Genomic DNA, 20,862 nt, shown 5'->3' with positions numbered 1-20,862 from the left:
CGGATAAAGATGCTAAAAACTTTTGTGATAAATCCCTATAGGAATGATTTTCATTAAACATTTTTACTGCAACATACTCTAAACTCTAAAGTCTAAGCAATTTGAAGAAATCTCATAAGCAAAAATATTTGAAGAAATCAGGAAAAAAAAGCAAACGTGGCTATGGCAACGAGTTCAATCCGACGTGGCAATCAAATAAGAAAAAGGCAAACGTGGCTCATTATTATTGGATGATGACACCAAAGGTGCTCCGATGACGTGGACCGCCGTTCCCATTAAAAACAAATACTTCTCCGCCGTAGCTCCTTCGATTCTCCGGCACCGGGAAAAATTCACACGAAAAAGGAGAGAACGCAAATGGCGATTAAGCCATATATGAGATCGATTTTGTTTGTTGCTATTGCTTTCTTATCTGTTTTACCAGCTACTCTCTGTATCGAAGATAAATGTGCTGCTTGTACTGCCATTGCTGTAAGTATTCATATTCTCTTCTGCTCATTTTACGCCAATGTATAAAGATGCATTCTACCTTATTTTGTTCGTATGGTCTAGCTTAGAGAACCTTTAATTCGATTAAAGACAAATTAATTCACCTCAATTGATGATTTAAATAGACTACTCCAACTAATTTGAGATTGAGAAGTGATTTATTTGTTTTTGTTTGTTATGAATACATGATTGTGATAAAGATTAAGCCTTTTTAACATTTAATGATAGTGAAAATAGCCAAATGAGAATTTACATGTACTGACAATTGATTCAAGTGTGGCACCTAATTTGGCTCTGACTCATTTATTTTCATGACTCTCGGGAGGAGCCGGAGCGTGGACTCTTGAAAGTATGAATATCATGTCACTTTGTTGATCTTTGTCTTTTGTGTTGTGTATTTACCTTGTAGAAATTGTCCTACCTCAATCTCTAGGAATAAAATGAAGAAAAACAAATCATCCTAGCTGTCTGCCATGATATTATCTCACCCAAGGTTTAAAATGGAGATATTAGGTTCTTCTAGCGTGATTTGTAAAATTGGATACTTATATATGACTGTGCAGTGAGAACTTCTTCTTACAAGGAAAGACAGATGAAGTTGTGTTAGTCAAGATTGATGGTTTTGAAATACAGATGGGAAACATGTCGAAGGAACTCGGCAGAATGACCCCGTAACTTTGGGAGAAAAGGGTGTTGATAGGTTATATGTATCCCTGTTATGTTTTGATAATCTAACAAACTTAATGATAAGAACCAGATAAGCAAATTGTTACACATCTTCAAGTACTTAAAGAACAACAAGTCTCAAGTCAAGGACGTGGTTCAACTCTTCAGAGTCAAAGAAATAACAGAGGGAACAGATGACCACCAGTTCCCTTGGTGACAGTACAAGTCAACTCTCCACAGATGTAAAGTTGCTGCTTGCACACGAAACAGTGCAAAAACAGTGCAAAAACAGTGCAACAGTCAACTTTATAGGGAATGCCCTTTACCTAACTTGCTTGCATCATTCAAGTGATGTCACAAATAAATTATTAACATCAAGCAAAAGTAAAACAAAACACTTGCACATTCAAGAATCGATCAAGCATTCTCTCAAGTTTGTGTCAATCTTGCAAGTGATTCTCAAGGGCATCAAGAACAAAGAACAACATAACGAAGGACCAGTTTTCTGTATTGAGTCATTACATGTCCTAAATTGTGTTGCACCTTTGTTAAAACACTTTACTTGTAATTCCTACTTAGCTTAGTTAGAAGTATTGTGTAAGAAATCTTTGTAAAATCATAAACCTTGTGTTTGTGTCTTGGCTAGAGTTAGTCGAGTTGTAAGCTTTATAATAGAGTTATTACAAAGAGGCTTGTAAGAGAGTTGTTACAAGTTAGTGAGAGATTAAGAGGTTAATTTCTAGGTTACAATAGTTTGTAATCTGAAGTTTGCTCATTAGTGAAGTTGAAATCCTACAAGGGTAGGTCGTGGTTTTAATCCCGTGAGTTGGAAATTTTTCACGTAAAATTTTATTATGTCACTTACTTACTGCAATGTGCGTGTGTTCTGTGGGAACTTATAGAGAACTTGGTTCTCTACATAGTTTGGTGGACCCTTAGTTTCTATTAATTAGTATCATAGCAGTTTCTTTCTAAAAGGTTAGCACCTAGAAAGGATCTTCATCATGGCTGCTCCACCAAACTTCGAGGAAGGACAATCAACGTACAGACCACCTAGATTTAACGGCCAATACTATGGTTGGTTGAAAACAAGAATGCATGATTTCATCATGGCTGAGGACTTAGAGTTGTGGGAAGTAATATGTGACGGACTGTCACGGCCCAATTTAGGATCATGACCGGCGCTTAGGAGCAAATGCTCCAAAGTAAGCCTCATCGGTATTTTACAGAAAATCGGGTAGAGTTTTTCCTATTTTTGGACTATCCAAAAAAATTTCCTGTCTCAAAATCAACAACCAACCATCCTAATATCAAACCAAACAATCGATAACTTATAATTTAACTAAAACAAGACTCCACCATTACTAATCAACCCACTAACAACCAAAAATATTAATTTATCTCCAACTTTGATAATAAAGAACGATACTCAACATAAGATTATAATAACAAAAGAATATTCATGATACAAAATATTAACTATGGAGCGACTCTAAGAGTTTAAAGAAAGACCATAACAATAAATAAAATCTCCGCCCACGCGAACAAGTGCGAGGCTCACCAAGAACTATCAACCAGTGCGTTCTAATTAACGAAATCCTCGCCCGCGTCAACTGATGTCTCTATAAAAAAAAATTAGCGAGGAATGAGTCGCTAGCTCAGTGAGTAATAACACTTAACCACAATCGTTTTTATTGGGGACAAGTCAGAAAACATGTTAGTATCTCAAACAGAAAATAACATAAAAATGCCCTTTTCAGAAATAATAAATAATTTTCAGTCTCATCATGCTTTTCTTGTAGTATAATACAATTAACAATTCAGTAATAAGTTCGGTAACCACTGTATAATATCAATATTCACATTTGGGAGGTTTCAATGAACGAATCATGTAATCGGTATAACTGTGGACTTCTTCGCAAGAAGTCAAATATAACGGTAGTCCCTACTCGAGGAAAATCGGTAACGGTATGCAAGTTCTACCTTCCCACTAGCGAGGGCTGTAACGGTAATCGGTAATTACAAGGTGCACCAGGTCTAACGAACCCGCTGTTAGCTACGGGATCCTTCAAAGTCTACTCCCATTTATACTTATCTATGTATCCGTATATACTCATAGAAAAATATTTTAAAATAATATAGGGCATTTCGGTTCTTATCAAATCATGTAATTTCATTTAGATAACAGTAAATTCAAGTAACGGTAAAACAAATCTAGTGACAACAAGAATATTTAAAACAACGGTAATCATCTCAAATAATTATTTTGGCATCATATCGAGTAAAAGACTTCTCCCACATGCAACTCAAAATAATCGGTAACATATTCATATTGAAAATCAAGTGTAAATCATGCAAGTTATGAAAACACAAATTGCGGTAAGATTACTACTTATAGTACTCGTGCCGAAATACCAAATGCTTCACCTCGAGCAATTCGTACAACTTCCTCCAATTAATCTATAATTACATAATATCGATCTCATCTTAATTGCCTCATTTAGGCTAAATCCATCACTAATTTAGAATACCCAATCCTCCGAGTTTTATATTTTATCATCAATTCGCCGAATTATATTTACCCATGCTATGAGTAATTTAAATTAGTCCAAAATCTTTTGAATAAAAAGGTATTTATATGGTTTATTCCCTCTACTGCTCAATTTTCTTAATCGTGTGCATAAATTGAAACTGAAATAACCTTACTGTCCATAATATTTTTTCTTAATTGGTACTTATCTTTTGTACTCAATACTAGACTTACCACATTCAAATCCAAATTCGATATTGTCATTGCAATACTGTTAAACACCAAAACTTAATCCTTGCACCCTAACTTAATTTACACCTATCAAAGATCATATATAATGAAACTAGTTTAAGTACAAATACATCAATACCCTTCTTTTTCCAAGTGAATTTATCCTACAGTAACATTGACTAACTTCCAATTACATAATTTGCCCAGAATAACTCTTACTGGTATTAAATTTCATATACCTTGTGAAACCCTTCAAATATATGAACTGAGACAAAAAGAATTACCACAAGAAAAGAATCCAGATGAAAAATTCGAGTATTACCCGTAAGAACCAGTGCGTATTTAAAATTTCTCAAGGTTTGGTTCCAGCCTTTTTCTTTTTCTTCTTCTTCTTCTTCGTCTTCTTCCCCTTTTGAATTTTTTTTCGGCGTTCCTGAAGCTTCTGCTTCGACGTAGCAGCAAACCCCCCCTTTTCCCTTTCTTTTCTTTTGGCAGATGGTTGCTTTACTTATCCTTTTTTTATTTATTTTATTTTATTAATTTTCCTCCCCTCCCCCCCCCCCTCTTTGTTTATTAGTTATTTATTTTTTTTAAAATTACTTAATTACTTCCTTTTTTTTGTAATGAGGAGTATTACATTCTCCCACCTTATGAAATTCGGTCCCCGAATTTAACTCAGGTACGTACCTGTAGATTGAAATAAATGAGGATAATTGACTCGCATAGTATCTTCTATTTCCCATGTAGCTTCTTCAACAGAATGATTTCTCCATAAGACTTTCACAAACAGTATTTCTTTTGACCATAGTTTTCTTACTTGTCTATCAACAATACCCATCTACGTCTGCTACACAAGCTTTAGGTCTTGGTACATTTTTGTGGATCTAGGATGTATGGTGTATTTAGAGTTGTGAGCTTCTTCAAGAATAAAATGTCTCAACTCATCTACGTCTGCTACACATAGGCTGTCCCCCATTCGAAGCACACCATCACTTTCAACAATCATATCCTTTCTTTTACCAGCTAAGGCCTCATCTCTGTATTTGCATAATCGCTCATCCTCATATTGGGTGGCCTTAATGTGCTCAACTAATGAAGACTTAGCTTGAGCACAAGCCAACAATGCCTCTAAATTTTCGACACTAAATCTGATACCTGTATCTTCTAGTCTCTGAATATCTTTGGCCACAAAAGTCTCTTTGCAGGAACTATATGTGCCAAACTCCCCATAGATTTTCTGCTCAATGCATCCGCCACCACATTGGCTTTTCCAGGATGATACAAAATAGAATAGTCATAGTCTTTGAGTAGTTCCATCCACCGGCGTTACCGAAGATTCAGATCTCTCTGCTGAAAGATATATTTCAGACTTTTATGGTCAGTATAAATCTCACAAGTTTCGCCATATAGGTAATGCCTCCAAATTTTTAGAGCAAATACCACTGCAACCATCTCCAAATCATGTCTAGGATAGTTTTGCTCGTGCTTTTTCAATTGTCTCGAAGCATAAGCTATAACACATCCATTTTGCATGAGAACACATCCTAATCCCACCCTCGAGGCATCACAGAATATTGTAAATCCTCCAAAACCTGATGATAAGGCTAATATTGGTGCAGTTGTCAAACATGTTTTGAGTTTTTGAAAGCTCTGCTCACATTTCTCCGTCCACTGAAACTTTATATTTTTCTGTATTAGCTTAGTCAGTGGCCCTGCTATTTTGGAGAAATCCTGCACAAAACGCCTGTAATAGCCTTCTAAGCCTAAAAAGCTATGAATCTTTGTAGGAGAAGTAGGTCTGGGCCATTTCTGCACAGCTTCGGTCTTCTTAGGATCTACCATAATTCCATCTTTGGACACCACATGCCCCATAAATGATACTGAGTCTAGCCAAAATTCAAACTTCGAGAACTTAACATAAAGCCGATGTTCTCGCAATGTCTGCGACACAGTCCTGAGATGGTTCTCGTGTTCTCCTTGGCTACGAGAATATATCAGGATATCATCAATAAATATTATTACAAATCTATCCAGAAACGGCTTGAACACCCTATTCATTAAATCCATGAATGCAGCTGGAGCATTAATCAATCTGAAGAGCATCACAAGGAACTCATAGTGCTTGTATCGAGTTCTGAAAGTAGTCTTAGAAATATCTTCATCTTTGATTCTAAGATGATGATAACCAGAACAGAGGTCAATCTTTGAAAAGTGGACAGCTCCTTATAACTGGATCAACCATGTCATATATACTAGGCAAAGGATATTTATTGTGTATTGTTATCTTGTTCAACTGCCTGTAGTCAATACACATTCTCAGGGATCCGTCTTTCTTCTTTACGAACAGTACCGGTGCATCCCATGGAGATATACTCGGTCTGATAAAACCCTTATCTAACAAATCTTATAGTTGTTGTTTTAGCTCTTTCAACTCTGCTGGTTCCATCCGATATGGCGGTATTGATATGGGTTGTGTGTCAGGTGGCAAATCAATACCAAAATCTATTTCTCGTACTAGAGGCAATCCTGGTAAATCCTCAGGAAATACATCAGAAAATTCTCTCACTACTGGAACATCTTCTATACTAATTGTTTCCTTTTTATGTCATTTACAATAGCTAAGAGACCCAAGCACCTTTCTTCTGAAGTCGTTGTGCCTTCATAAAAGATACAACTTTGCAAGTCTCTGGAACCTGACCCCCTTTTGTTCGTTTGGTATCTCAAACTTGACTATCTTTGCATGACAATCGACGATAGCATAGCAAGAAGATAACCAATCCATTCCCATCAGCATGTCAAAGTTAATCATATCAAGTACAATAAGATCAGCTAGAGTATCTCTACCCTCAACCTGAATCTCACAAGCACGATACACGTATCCAGCTAATAGAGACTCTCCAACAAGAGTAGCAACTAGAAAAGGATCATTCAATAGCTCAGGCTGTCTACTAAACCTCAAAGCAAAGTACGAGGACACATAGGAGTGAGTAGATCACGGATAAATCAACGTAAGTGCATCAAATGAACAGACAGAAAAAATATATGTAACCACAACATTCGAGGCCTGAGCATCCTGTCTAGTAAATGCAAAAATTCTCGCCTAACCTCTACTAGCATTCCATTGTCCTTGATTCACAGCAACACGGTCTCCAACACCTCGACCTCTATTTCCTATACTTGTAGCACCTGAAGTATTACGAGTAGTCTGAGTAGGTGCAACTGACTGAATAGAAGCCTGGTTGAAATTTCTCGGAGGCTGAGGGCAATCCCTCAAGTGATGTCCCAACTGGCCACACCGAAAGCACTCTCTAGTTAGAACACGACACTAGCCCAAATGCGATCTACCACAGGTCTGGCAGACTGGAGTAGTGGCATATATCTGCCCAGAATTACGATGTCCAGATACTGACGGTCCCCTAGTACCCTGTCTGTAATGTGGTCTGTGAAGACAAGTGTGTCCCTGTCTGAAAACCCTATTGTTGTTGTCCCTGATTTCCTGCTCTTCGTTTTTCACTAAAATCGCTACTGAAAGACCCTCATGTCTTGGCCTTCTTACGTAAATCACTAGTTGCACGCTCCTCACGTCCCTTGGTTTCAATCTTTCTAGCAAGGTCGATTGTATCAGAGTAGGATAAAGTCTTCATCTGTGGGGCTACTGCAGTGTATAGACGACCAACCAATCTATCAACAAACCTCTGAACTCGAGCTTCTTCGGTAGGCACTAAGTAAGGGGCATATCTAGCCAGCTTACAAAACTTGGTGTTATATGTTGACACATCCATATCTGGAGTCTGAACCAATCTCTCAAAGTCTCTAGCATATTTTTGCATTAGGCTGCCCGGAAGAAAATGATTCATGAACAATTTAGTGAATCCGTCCCATGTCAGTGGTGATGCTCCTGCTGGCCTTCCTACCAATACAGTTTCATACCATGTGTTAGCCAAATCCTCTAGTTATATGCTGCGAGCTCCACAACTCTCTCACTAGAACATCCTAGAGCACGTAATGCCTTGAGTGTCCCATCCAAGAAACTTTGAGATATGCCAAATTATCAGAACCTGTGAATATTGGTGATTTTAATTTCAGGAACTCTTGTAGGGATACTTCCTTATTCCCGAAAGTCTGAGTCTGTACATGTGCTTGTTTCTGTAAAGTAGCCTGAGGAGCTCAACTTCTACCCTGAGTAGGAACCAATGCCTCTAACCCATTCAATAACCTTGCCACTGCATCTGCACGTAAGGCAACAATAGGTACAACAGTTGGCACTGGTGGTGGAGCGTCCTGAACTCCCTGCCCTTGCACTTGATCTAGCATAGCAGCTTGTGGTTGACCTATATTCCCAACTTCAGGTTGAGGATCAGTCTGTCTTCTAGTTTGATGAACCCCAACTTGACCGCCACCCCGGAAGTACCACGTCCAGCAGATGAGGGTGTGCGTGTCCTAGCCATCTGTGAAAGAAATACTCCAAAGTCAATCTTAAGTTATCTCAATGCACGATGGGCGCGTTAGGATCGTGACCGGCGCTTAGGAGCAAGTTCTCCCAAGTAAGCCTCATCGGTATTTTACAGGAAATCGGGCAGCGTTTCCCTATTTTTGGACTATCCAAAAAATTTTCATGTCTCAAAATCAACAACCAACCATCCTAATATCAAACCAAACAATCGACAACTTATCATTTAACTAAAACAAGTCTCCACCATTACTAATCAACCCACTAACAACCAGAAATACTAATTTATCTCCAACTTTCATAATAAAGAACGATACTCAACATAAGATTATAATATAATAATACTAATGACACAAAATATTGACTATGGATCGACTCTAAGAGTTTAAAGAAAGACCATAATAATAAATAAAATCTCCGCAAACGCGAACAAGTGCGAGGCTCACCAAGAACTATCAACCTGTGCGCTCTAATTAACGAAATCCTCGCCCGCGTCAACTGATGTCTCTATAAAAAAATTTTTGCGAGGAATGAGTCGCTAGCTCAGTGAGTAATAACACTAAACCACAATCGTTTTTATTGGGGACAAGTCAAAAAACATGTTAGTATCTGAAACGGAAAATAACATAAAAATGTCCTTTTCAGAAACAATAAATAATTTTCAGTCTCATCATGCTTTTCTTGTAGTATAATACAATTAACAATTCAGTAATAAGTTCAGTAACCACTGTATAATATCAATATTCACATTTGGGAGGTTTCAATGAACGGATCATGTAATCGATATAACTGTGGACTTCTTCGCAAGAAGTCAAATATAACGGTAGTCCCTACTCAAGGGAAACCGGTAACAGTATGCTAGTTCTACCTTCCCACTAGCGAGGGCTGTAATGGTAATCGGTAATTACAAGGTGCACCAGGTCTAACGAACCCACCGTTAGCTACGGGATCTTTCAAAGTCTACTCTCATTTATACTTGTCTATGTATCCGTATATACTCATAGAAAAATATTTTAAAACAATATAGGTCATTTCGGTTCTTATCAAATCATGTAATTTCATTTCGATAACAGTAAATTCAAGTAACGGTAAAACATATCTAGTGTCAACAAGAATATTTAAAACAACGGTAATCATCTCAAATAATTATTTCGGTATCATATCGAGTAAAAGACTTCTCCCACATGCAACTCAAAATAATCTGTAATATATTCATATTAAAAATTATGTGTAAATCATGCAAGTTATGAAAACACAAATTGCGGTAAGATTACTACTTATAGTACTCGTGCCGAAATACCAAATGCTTCACCTCGAGCAATTCGTATAACTTCCTCCAATTAATGTATAATTATATAATATCGATCTCATCTTAATTGTCTCATTTAGGCTAAATCCATCACTAATTTAGAATACCCAATCCTCCGAGTTTTATATTTTATCATCAATTCGCCAAATTATATTTACCCATGCTATGAGTAATTTAAATTAGTCCAAAATATTTTGAATAAAAATGTATTTATATGGTTTATTCCCTCTACTGCTCAATTTCCTTAATCGTGTGCATAAATTAAAACTGAAATAACCTTACTGTCCATAATATTCCTTCTTAATTGGTACTTATCTTTTGTACTCAATACTAGACTTACCACATTCAAACCCAAATTCGATATTGTTATTGCAATACAGTTAAACACCAAAACTTAATCCTTGTATCCTAACTTAATTTACACCTATCAAAGATCATATATAATGAAACTAGTTTAAGTACAAATACATCAATACCCTTCTTTTTCCAAATGAATTTATCCTACAGTAACATTGACCAACTTTCAATTGCATAATTTGCCCAGAATAACTCTTATTGGTATTAAATTTCTTATACCTTGTGAAATCCTTCAAATATATGAACTGAGACAAAAAGAATTACCACAAGAAAAGAACCCAGATGAGAAATTCGAGTATTACCCGTAAGAAACAGTGCGTATTTAAAATTTCTCAAGATTTGGTTCCAGCCTTCTTCTTCTTCTTCTTCTTCCCGTTTTGAATTTTTTTTCGGCGTTCCTGAAGCTTTTGCTTCGACATAGCAGCCAACCCCCCATTTTCCCCTTTCTTTTCTTTTGGCAGATGGGCTTCGGCCCTTTTGCTTTGCTTAGCCCTTTTTTTTATTTGTTTTGTTTTATTAATTTGCTCCCCTCCTTTTTTTTGTTTATTAGTTATTATTATTATTATTATTATTATTATTTAAAATTACTTAATTACTTCATTTTTTTGTAATGAAGAGTATTACACGGACTTTTTATTTCCATGAAAACTGTTGGTGAGGGAACAACTATAGTCCCAAAAAGGAGAAAAGAGTATAACGATGCTGACAAAAAGGCTATTGAGAAGAATTTCAGGGCAAAAAAACTTTTTTGTATGTGGCATCGGACCAGATGAATACAATCGCGCCTCAGCTTGTCAGAGTGCTAAGGAGATCTGGGAAGCTCTTCAAACAGTACACGAAGGGACAACTCAAGTCAAGCAGTCGAAGATCGACTTGTTGACAACTAAGTATGAGCTCTTCAGAATAAAGGACGACGAGTCCATTCAGGACATGCACACTCGTTTCACCTCTATCATCAATGAGCTTCACTCGCTAGGAGAAATCATTCCCAGGAACAAACTTGTCAAGAAAATACTTAGTGTATTACCTGGTTCCTGGGAAAGCAAGGTAAACGCCATCACAGAGGCAAAGGATTTATAGAAAATGACCATTGATGAACTCATTGGTAATTTGAAAACTTATGAAAAGAACAATGAGAGAAGAGAGCCCAAAAGAGAGAAGAACCCGGTCCTCAAGACAGACAACAATGACTCAAGAGGTGAGGATGCTGATATGGCATATCTGACAAAGAGATTTCAGAAAATGGTTCGCAGAAATGGAGGTATCCCAAAGAGGGGCAGTTCAAGCAAGCCAAGAAGATATGACCTATGTCATAAATGCGGGAAGTCAAGACACTTTATCAAGGACTGCCCTCTTCTTAAGCAAGACCAGTACAAGCATAACATAGACAAAGGAGGCAAAAGGAACCAGGTTTATCACAAAAAGTTCAAGATAAAAGATGTTGTTGACAATGTTTTGAAACAAGCTCTTGCTGTATGGGGAGACTCCTCCAGCGAATTTGGAGATGATGATGATCAAGGCGACAACTCCATGATGGCGGTCGAAAGTGAAGCAGCTGAATATGATTCCATATTTGCTCTAATGGCTAAATCAGATGAGGATGAGGAAGATGACGATGAAGATGGGGTAAACTTTCTAGATGTTCAAAGAAATTTAAAATCCTATTATTAAAAGAAACTTATATCTTTGGCTAATATTTTAATTGATACTTATCACAGTCTCATTAATGATAAAAATGTGCTAACCATGGAACTAGGAAAAATAGAACACGAGAGAGATGATCTAGTGGTGGTTGCGGTTGATCTAAGAGAGACCATTGAGAGTTTAAAAAGGGAAAAAGATATTTTGAGTTAGAGAATTGCAAACATAGAGCATGAGAGAGATGACCTATTGGTAGTAGTTGTATACCTAAAGGAAATAATTGAGGAACTAAGAAGGGAAAGTAGGCCTATGAACACTCAAAAGGGAAAGGACGTTGCAAGTGAGGCACACCTTAGACTTGAAAATGAGCTAAAATCAGTGAAATCTAGTCTGTGTGCTGAGCTTGAGAAAAACAGACAACTTCAGGAAGATCTAGACAGAGTGAAGAGTGACCTAGAAAAATCTCTTAAGTGGACCTGGCCCTCTGATGCAATCACTGCTATGTGTAACGACCCGACCAGTCGTTTAGCTTTCTAGAACATTATTCCCCTAAATAAGACTTCTTGTACGTGCTTTTACTGTTTTATGACTTGCAGGGATGGTTAGTTCGGGATTTGGAAGAGTTCGGGTTAAAATCGCAACACTTGGTTCCTTAAGGTTGGCTAAAAAGGCTAAGTTTGACTTCTATCAACGTTTTGAGTAAACAACCTAAAAATTGAGATTTGACGATTCCAGTGGGTTCGTATGATGATTTCGGACTAGGGCGTATGTTCGGATCGGGTTTTGGATGACCTGGGAGCGTTTCGGCGCTTAATAGTGAAAGTTTGTCCTTGAAGGTTTTAGAAGTTCTTTAAATTTAATTTGGAGAGAGTTTTGGTGATATCGAGGTCCAAATGGAATTTTAAGATCGGGAATAGTTCCGTAATGTCATTTAAGACTTGCACGCAAAATTTGATGTCATTCCGAGTAGTTTAAGTACGTTTCGGCGCATTTGGAGTAAATTGAAGAACTTGAAGTTCATAAGTTTGATTCAATTGGTTTTGGGGTGTGATTCTTAGTTTTAATGTTATTTAGGGCGTTCCGAGAGTTCGAGCGAGTCCGTTTTATGATTCCAAACATGTTGGTATGTTCGGGCGGGGCCCCGTGGGCCCCGAGTGTCAATCGGACGAGGCTCGGACCAAGTTGAAAATTGGGAGCAACAACTGAAGCTCCCAGCTGCTGTCATAATCGCATCTGCGCTTGGCTAGCCGCATTTACGAGCCCGCAGAAGCGGCCAAGGAAGGGCAGCCCAGGATCCGCAGGTGCGCCTCAACCTCCGCAGAAGCGGGACCTTGCCCACAGAAGCGGAGCCAGCCAGCCTGGGCACTTCTGCAGAAGCGGACTTTTGTCTGCAGAAGCGACAACGCAGGTGCGGCCCTGCGACCGCAGGTGCGAGATCACTGGAGCCAATGAGGTCTCTTTTAAAACGGGACTTAGTCATTTTGGCTCATTTATTTCCATTGTTGGGCGATTTTGGAGCTCTTAGAGAGGGTATTTCACCTAACACTTTGAGGTAAGTAATTTCTATATAATATGTATTAAATACATAGTTTATGGGTAGATTAAAACATGTAAATTAGTGAAATTTTTGGGTTTAGGTAAAAACCTAAGTTTTTAATAAAAATGAAATTTAATCATGAAATTCGTTATGGAACCTAGTAAAAATTATATATTTGAGTTCATAAGGTCATGGGTAGCAACTTTCTTCAAAAAATTTCGGAATCCGGGCACGTGAGCCCAGGGGTGAATTTTAGGAATTTTACAAATAGTCTTGGGAAATCACTTTTATAGTTGGAATATGAACCTTTAAGCGTGTATTAATTATTTTAAATAATATTTGACTAGTTGCGAGTCGTTCAGCGCCAAATTGAGGGTTTGGGCACAATCTTGGACCGGAAAGTAGGCCTTAAGACGAGGTAGGTCTCTTTTCTAACCTTGTAAGAGGGAATTTAACCTCATAGGTGAATTTAATCATTATGTACTTCTATTTGTGGGGGCTACGTATGTACGAAGTGACGAGAGTACGTGCGTAACTACTATTAATGCTTATATCCGAGTAGATTTAGGCTTACACCATGTTTTTATTGATATCGTTGCTTGTTTATGCTTATTAATTGTTTGGATTAAAGCGGAGATTGAGCATTTCAATATTTTAAATGTTCCTAGCTGAATTTCTTATTTTAAAAAAGAATTGAGAAATATTATGATAACTTGAGAAAATCTATATTCAACCGCTTCGCAAGTATGTTTCGCGAGCGGGGTAAATTTCCACTACTCTCATGGGAGCGGGACATTCGCCTCGGCAGATTAATTGATGTATTTATGGTTCGGGTCGTTCGACCCTCGACAGTGCACAGTATATTTATATATATATTTGGATCGGGTCATACGTCCTCGGCATAATTCGTGCGTAAAGAAATTGGAACCCCTTTATATTTAATGTTATTCCATGGACTTGAAAGGTGAAAAGATAAGACGAGAGAAATGACTTGGTTCTTACTTGAAATGGAAGGATTGTTTACTTATTTTTCCTGCTCTGAGTTCTATTATCAGTTTATATATCATGTTTAATTAGAACTTCATACTATTATATTTTTGGCCCATAGTAAGTGTCGAAGTCGACCCCTCGTCACTACTTTTTCAAGGTTAAACTAGATACTTACTGGGTACATGTTGTTTATGTACTCATGCTACACTTCTGCACTTGATGTGCAGGATCTGAGGCAGGTGCATTAGGTTATCAGTCTGACGCGCACGCTTGACTTCTGGTCCGAGACCACACGGTGAGCTGCCCTTCCGAGCCGTTCAGCAGCAGCCGGAGTCTCTCTTTCAAGTTATTTTCTATCTATTCTATTTCAGACAGTAGAGTAGAGATCTTTTGTATATTCTACTAATAGCCCACACACTTGTGACACCAGAGCTTGGCACACACTAGTAGACTTATTATTTTGGTTTTATTCCTATGGCCATAAATACATTCAACTGCTTTCGTTTTATTTATTTAAATATGTTTCTTATTAAATCTATTAAATTAAGGAAAGTTATTTACTTGGAAAAACCTTATTGAAATGGGAAAATCACTAGATTGTTCACTGTTGGCTTGCCTAGCCATGGTGTTGGGCGTCATCACGGCCTAAAATGGAATTGGGTTGTGACAACATGATATCAGAGCACTAGGTTCACGTAGGTCTCACAAGTTATGGGCAGGCCTAATAGAGTCTTGCGGATCGGTGCGGAGACGTCCGTACTTATCTTCGAGAGGCTATAATGTATTAGGAAACTACTTTGTATTCATCTCCTATCGTGCAGTTGATGGTGTACTAAGTTTCTTCTCTTACTCTCTCACAAATGGTGAGAACGCGCGCGACAGATGTTCTGGAGCCGGGAAGATCTACTCCCCTGTTGCTAGAGGCTGGGGGCACCGGCCCGAGGAAGGGGACGAGGACATCCCAGAATTTCCCCAATTGCACCACCAGCCGATCCAGTGGAGGATCTCATTGATGAGGAGCAGGGCGAGGTGCCCGCAGCAGAGCCAGCCCCGGTTAATTTCATGTCAGCACCAGGCTTTCAGGTGGTCATGGATCGTATGCTGCGGTTCATGGATTCTCTGACCCAGGCTGGTTTATGTCCAGCAGACCCAGCCATATCTTAGGCAGGAGGGGGAGCACAGACCCCTACTACTCAGGCTCCTGGGCATGCAGCTGCAGTATATCAGACCCCGGGCACACTACCCGTGGGCGGAGCCCAGCCAGTTGCAGCAGTTGTACCTGAGCCCAGACCAGCTACGACCGACGAGCCGCAGAAGCTACTGGATAGATAGACCAGGCTTCACCCTCCGGTCTTTGGGGGTGAGCAACATGAGGATCCCAGGACTTCATTGATAAGTGCAGGGACATACTATACAACATGAGCATATTAGAGTCTCACGGGGTGGATTTCACTACGTTTTAGTTAGAGGGCAGAGCACGTAGGTGGTGGAAGTCTTATCTCCTTGGCAGACCAACAAGTTCTCCTCCCATGACTTGGGATCAGTTTTAACGCCTATTCTTGGACATGTATATTCCACCCTCTCAGAGGGAAGAGTTGCGACTTCAGTTTGAGCAGCTCAGCAGGGTCAGATGTTAGTGACCGATTATGAGGCCAGATTCTCTAAGTTGTCTCGCCATGCACTTATAATACTTCCCACTGAGGCGGAGCGAGTGCGGAGGTTTGTTGCGGGGTTGCACTCTAGTATTCAGGCTAGTATGGCTCGGAAGATTGAGATGGGGGCTTCTTATCAGTTAGTAGTGGAGATTGCTTGGAGGATTTAGGGTTACCGTCAGAGGGGTAGAAAGCAGATGCATCGGGATAAGAGGTCCTGTTTTTCTGGAGAGTTCAGAGGTGCCCCAGCTGGGGGCAGAGGTCATTTTGGGAGGGGTCATCCCAGCATGCCCCCATATTCAGCACCACCACCTCCTCGGGGTATTCCAGCGCGACCCTGCTTCAGTGCTATGCCAGAGAGTTCTTATCGCCCGCCAGCTATTCAGGGTTCTTCCAGTGGGTACTCCGGTCATCAGGGTTCTTCCAGTGCCTATTTCAGTGCCATGCCAGAGAGTTCATACCGCTCACCCGATCTTTAGGGTTCTCCCGGTGGGTATTCGGGCCATCAAGGTCAGACTTCAAGGCAGCAGTCCACCGCTCTGAGAGGTTGTTATGAGTGCGTGGATCCTAGTCACATGAAGAGACATTGCCCCAGACTTCGGGGCAAGGCAGTGCAGCAGGGTCAGCAGCCCATGATTATAGCACCAGTAGTCGCACTAGCCGTCCGGCTACCCAGATGAGGAGGGCAGGTGGGTAGGGGCCGTCCAAGAGGTGGAGGTCAGGCAAGCGGGGCCCAGCCAAGTGGAGCTCCAGCCAGATTTTATGCTTTTACGGCCAGACCAGATGCAGTGGCCTCAGATGCCATGATCACATGTATTATTTCTGTTTGCGGTTGGGGAGCTTCAGTACTATTTGATCCAGGGTCTACCTATTCGTATGTGTCATCTCTATTTGCTAATTTTCTGGATATTCCTTGTGAGTCCTTGGGTACTCCTGTTTATGTGTCCACTCATGTGGGCGATTCTGTTATTGTGGATCGGATCTATCAATCTTGTGTGGTCACATTCTGTGGATACGAGACTAGAGCTGATCTTCTGTTGCTTCATATGACCGACTTTGAGGTCATCTTGAGCACGGAATGGCTATCCCCATATCACGACATCCTTGATTGTCATGCCAAGACTGTTACCTTAGCGATGCCAGAGTTGCCTAGATTGGAGTGGAAGGGTTCGTCTGTCAGTACATCTAGTCAGGTTATCTCTTTTATGAAGGCTCGACACATGGTCGATAAGTGTTGTTTGGCTTATCTAGCCTATGTTAGGGATAATACTGCAGAGTCTCCGGCGATTGATTCAGTACCAATAGTCTGGGAGTTCTCAGATGTATTTCCTTTTGATTTTTCGGACATGCCACCAAATCGTGATATCGACTTATATATTGACTTGGCTTCAGGTACCCAGCCTATATCTATCCCACCGTATCGTATGGCTCCGAAAGAGTTGAAGGAATTGAAGGAGCAGCTTGAGGAGTTGCTAGCAAAGGGGTTCGTCAGGCCAAGTGTATCACCTTTGGGTGCCCCAGTGCTATTTGTGAAGAAGAAATATGGGACTATGCGGATGTGTATTGATTGCCGCAGGTTGAACAAAGTTACCATCACGAACAAGTTCTCGTTGTCGTGTATTGACAATTTGTTTGACCAGTTGCAGGGTGCTAAGGTGTTCTCTAAGATCGACTTGAGGTCGGGGTACCATCAGTTGAAAATTCGGGACTCAGATGTTCCGAAGACTGCCTTTCGTACAAGACATGGCCATTATGAGTTTTTGGTGATGTCCTTCGGCTTGACTAATGCCCCAGAGGCATTTATGGACTTGATGAACAGGTTGTTCAGGCCTTATATTGATTCGTTTGTCATTGTCTTCATTGATGATATTTTGATTTACTCACGTAGCATGGATGAGCACGAGCATCACTTGAGAGTGATGCTTCAGACCTTGCGGGAACAGAAGCTATATGCTAAGTTTTCCAAGTGTGAGTTTTGGTTAGATTCTGTGGCATTCTTGGGGCATGTTGTATCAGGCGAGGGTATTAAGGTGGATCTCAAGAAGATTGAGGCAATTCAGAGTTGGCCTCGTCCTATTTCGGCAACTGAGATCAGGAGCTTCTTGGGGTTAGCAGGTTATTATCGCCAGTTCGTGGAGGGCTTCTCATCTATTGCAGCACCTTTGACTAGATTGACCCACAAGGGTGCTCAGTTTCGTTGATCCGATGATTATGAGACGAGCTTCCAAAAACTCAAGACAACTTTGACTACAGCACCAGTCCTAGTGTTGCCTTCCGGTTCGGGGATGTATACTATGTATTGCGACGCTTTACGCGTTGGCTTGGGTTGTGTATTAATGCAGGAGGGGTGAGTTATTGCATATGCTTCACGTCAGCTAAAGCCCTGTGAGAAGAATTATCCTGTGCACGATCTGGAGTTGGTCGCGATTGTTCATGCTCTTAAGATCTGGAGGCATTATCTTTATGGGGTGTCCTGTGAGGTTTACACTGATCATCACAGCATGCAGCATTTGTTCAAGCAAATGGATCTCAATTTGAGGCAACGTAGGTGGCTTGAGTTACTGAAGGACTATGACATCACCATTCTTTATCATCCGGGCAAGGCGAATGCGGTCTCGGATGCCTTGAGCAGGAAGACAGAGAGTATGGGTAGCTTGGCATTCATTTCAGCGGAGGAGAGACCACTAGCCTCGGACATCCAGTCTTTGGCTAATAGACTTGTGAGGTTGGATATTTCAGAGCCCAGCCGAGTTCTTGCATGCGCCGTTGCCCAGTTTTCACTATTAGAGAAGATCAAGGCTCGATAGTTTGATGATCCGCACTTGATGATTCTCAGAGAGACGGTACTGCAGGGTAGTGCCAAGGAGGTTTCTATCGGCGAGGATGGTGTTATGTGACTCCAGGGTCGTCTATATGTTCCAAATGCTGATGGTTTGAGGGAGAGGATTCTAGAGGAGACACACAGTTCTCAATATTCCATTCATCCAGGTGCTACGAAGATGTACCGCGACTTGGGGCAGCATTATTGGTGGCGGCGAATGAAGAAGAACATAGTTGAGTATGTAGCCAGATGCCTAAATTGTCATCCTGTTAAGTATGAGCACCAGAGGCCAGGAGGCCTACTCCAGCAGATGACTATACGTGAGTGGAAGTGGAAGCGCATTACTATGGACTTCGTAGTTGGGTTGTCGCGGACCTTGTGGAAGTTTGATGCAGTTTGGGTCATTGTAGATCGATTTACCAAGTCGGCACATTTCATTCCTATGATGACTACGTATACTTCAGAGAGATTGGCCCAGATTTATATCCAGGAGATGGTTCGGTTACATGGTGTGCCTGTTTCCATCATATCAGACAGTGATCCTTAGTTTACTTCGCATTTCTGGAGAGCAGTACAGAGTGTGTTGGGGACCCGTGTAGAGCTCAACACCGCATTCCATCCAAAGACCGACGGGCAGTCGGAGCAGACAGTTCAGATCTTGGAGGACATGCTCAGGGCATGCGTGATTGACTTTGGGGGACAGTGGGATCAGTTCTTGCCTTTGGCCGAGTTTGCTTACAATAACAGTTATCAGTCCAGCATCGAGATGGCTTCATTTGAGGCTTTATATGGTCGGCAATGTCGTTCTCCTATTGGGTGGTTTGAGCCCGGCGAGGCTAAGTTATATGGTACTGATTTAGTGAAGGGCGCCTTGGAAAAGGTAATATTGATTCAGGAGCGACTTCGCACAGCACAGTCCAGACAGAAGAGTTACGCGGATCAAAAGGGGTGTGATTTATCATTTATGGTGGGCGAGAAGGTTCTCTAGAAAGTCTCGCCGATGAAGGGGATTATGAGATTCAGGAAGAAGGGCAAGTTGATCCCAAGGTTTATAGGCCCATTTGAGGTGTTGAGACGATTTAAGAAGGTTGCTTATGAGCTTACTTTGCCTCCCAGTATATCGGGAGTTCATCCGGTTTTCCATGTGTCTATGCTCCGGAGGTATCATGTCGACTTATCAACTAGATGAGAGCCTGGGTTATGAGGAGGAGCCAGTTGCCATTGTGGATAGGCAGGTTCGCCAGTTGAGGTCCAACAATATTTATGCGGTTAAAGTTTAGTAGATGGGCCAACCAGTAGAGGAGGCAACTTGGGAGTCCGAGGAGAACATGGGAGCAGATATCCACACTTATTCAGTGCTCCAGGTATGATTCTGAACCCGTTCGAGGACGAACATTTGTTTAAGAGGTGGAGAATGTAACGACTAGACTGGTCGTTTAGCTTTCTAGAACCCAGTTCCCCTAAATAAGACTTCTTGTACGTGTTTTTACTATTTTATGACTTGCGGGGATGGTTAGTTTGGGACTTGAAAGAGTTTGGGTTAAAATCGGAACATTTGGTTCCTTAAGGTTAGCTAAAAAGGCTAAGTTTGACTTCGGTCAGCGTTTTGAGTAAACAACCTCAAAATCAAGATTTGATGGTTCCAATGGGTTCGTATGATGATTTCGGACTTGGGCATATGTTCGGATCGGGTTTTGGATGATTCGGGAGCGTTTCGACGCTTAATGGTGAAAGTTTGTCCTTGAAGGTTTTAGAAGTTCTTTAAATTTAGTTTGGAGCGGTTTTTGGTGATATTGCATGCAAATTTTGGTGTCATTCCGAGTAGTTTGAGTACATTTCAGCGCATTTGGAGTAAATTGAAGAACTTGAAGTTCATAAGTTTGATTCAATTGGTTTTAGGGTGTGATTCTTAGTTTTAATATTGTTTCGGGCGTTCCGAGAGTTCGAGCGAGTCCGTTTTATGATTCCAAACTTATTGGTATATTTGGGCGGGAACCTGGGGCCCCCGAGTGTCAATCGGACGAGGCTTGGACCAAGTTGGAAATTGGGAGCAATAGTTGAAGCTCCCAGCTGTTGTCATAATCGCACATGCGCTTGGCCAGTCGCAGGTGCGATCTCGCAGAAGCGACCAATGAAGGGCAGCTCGGAATCTGCAGATGCGCCCCAACCTCTGTAGAAGCGGGACCTCG

At 40.7% G+C, this 20,862-nt stretch overlaps 1 protein-coding gene and 2 long non-coding RNA genes across 3 annotated transcripts; 2 read left to right on the top strand and 1 right to left on the bottom strand.

Moving 5' to 3' along the window:
* The first annotated feature begins 55 nt into the window (after positions 1-55).
* LOC138896758 (uncharacterized) lies at positions 56-1,972 on the top strand. Its single transcript, XR_011410170.1, has 2 exons — positions 56-471; positions 899-1,972. It is a non-coding gene; the product is annotated as an uncharacterized lncRNA (long non-coding RNA).
* A 1,047-nt stretch (positions 1,973-3,019) lies between these two features.
* LOC138896615 (uncharacterized) lies at positions 3,020-10,404 on the bottom strand. Its single transcript, XR_011409981.1, has 2 exons — positions 10,335-10,404; positions 3,020-3,615 (listed from the first exon to the last, which is right to left on the bottom strand). It is a non-coding gene; the product is annotated as an uncharacterized lncRNA (long non-coding RNA).
* A 327-nt stretch (positions 10,405-10,731) lies between these two features.
* Positions 10,732-11,112, top strand: LOC138897005 (uncharacterized). The gene has a single exon (XM_070182956.1). It carries the CDS (start codon positions 10,732-10,734, stop codon positions 11,110-11,112), a length of 381 nt encoding a protein of 126 aa, XP_070039057.1.
* Positions 11,113-20,862: the final 9,750 nt, after the last annotated feature.

This window comes from Nicotiana tomentosiformis, chromosome 8 (assembly GCF_000390325.3).
Source record: "Nicotiana tomentosiformis chromosome 8, ASM39032v3, whole genome shotgun sequence".
Lineage (NCBI taxonomy): Eukaryota > Viridiplantae > Streptophyta > Magnoliopsida > Solanales > Solanaceae > Nicotiana > Nicotiana tomentosiformis.
The sequence above is the reverse complement of the archived record's forward strand: the minus strand, read 5'-3'. Positions and strand labels throughout refer to the sequence as shown.

Coding starts and splice junctions, on each gene's coding strand:
- LOC138897005 (XM_070182956.1), top strand. CDS start 10,732: ATGCTGACAAAAAGGCTATTGAGAAGAATTTCAGGGCAAAAAAACTTT.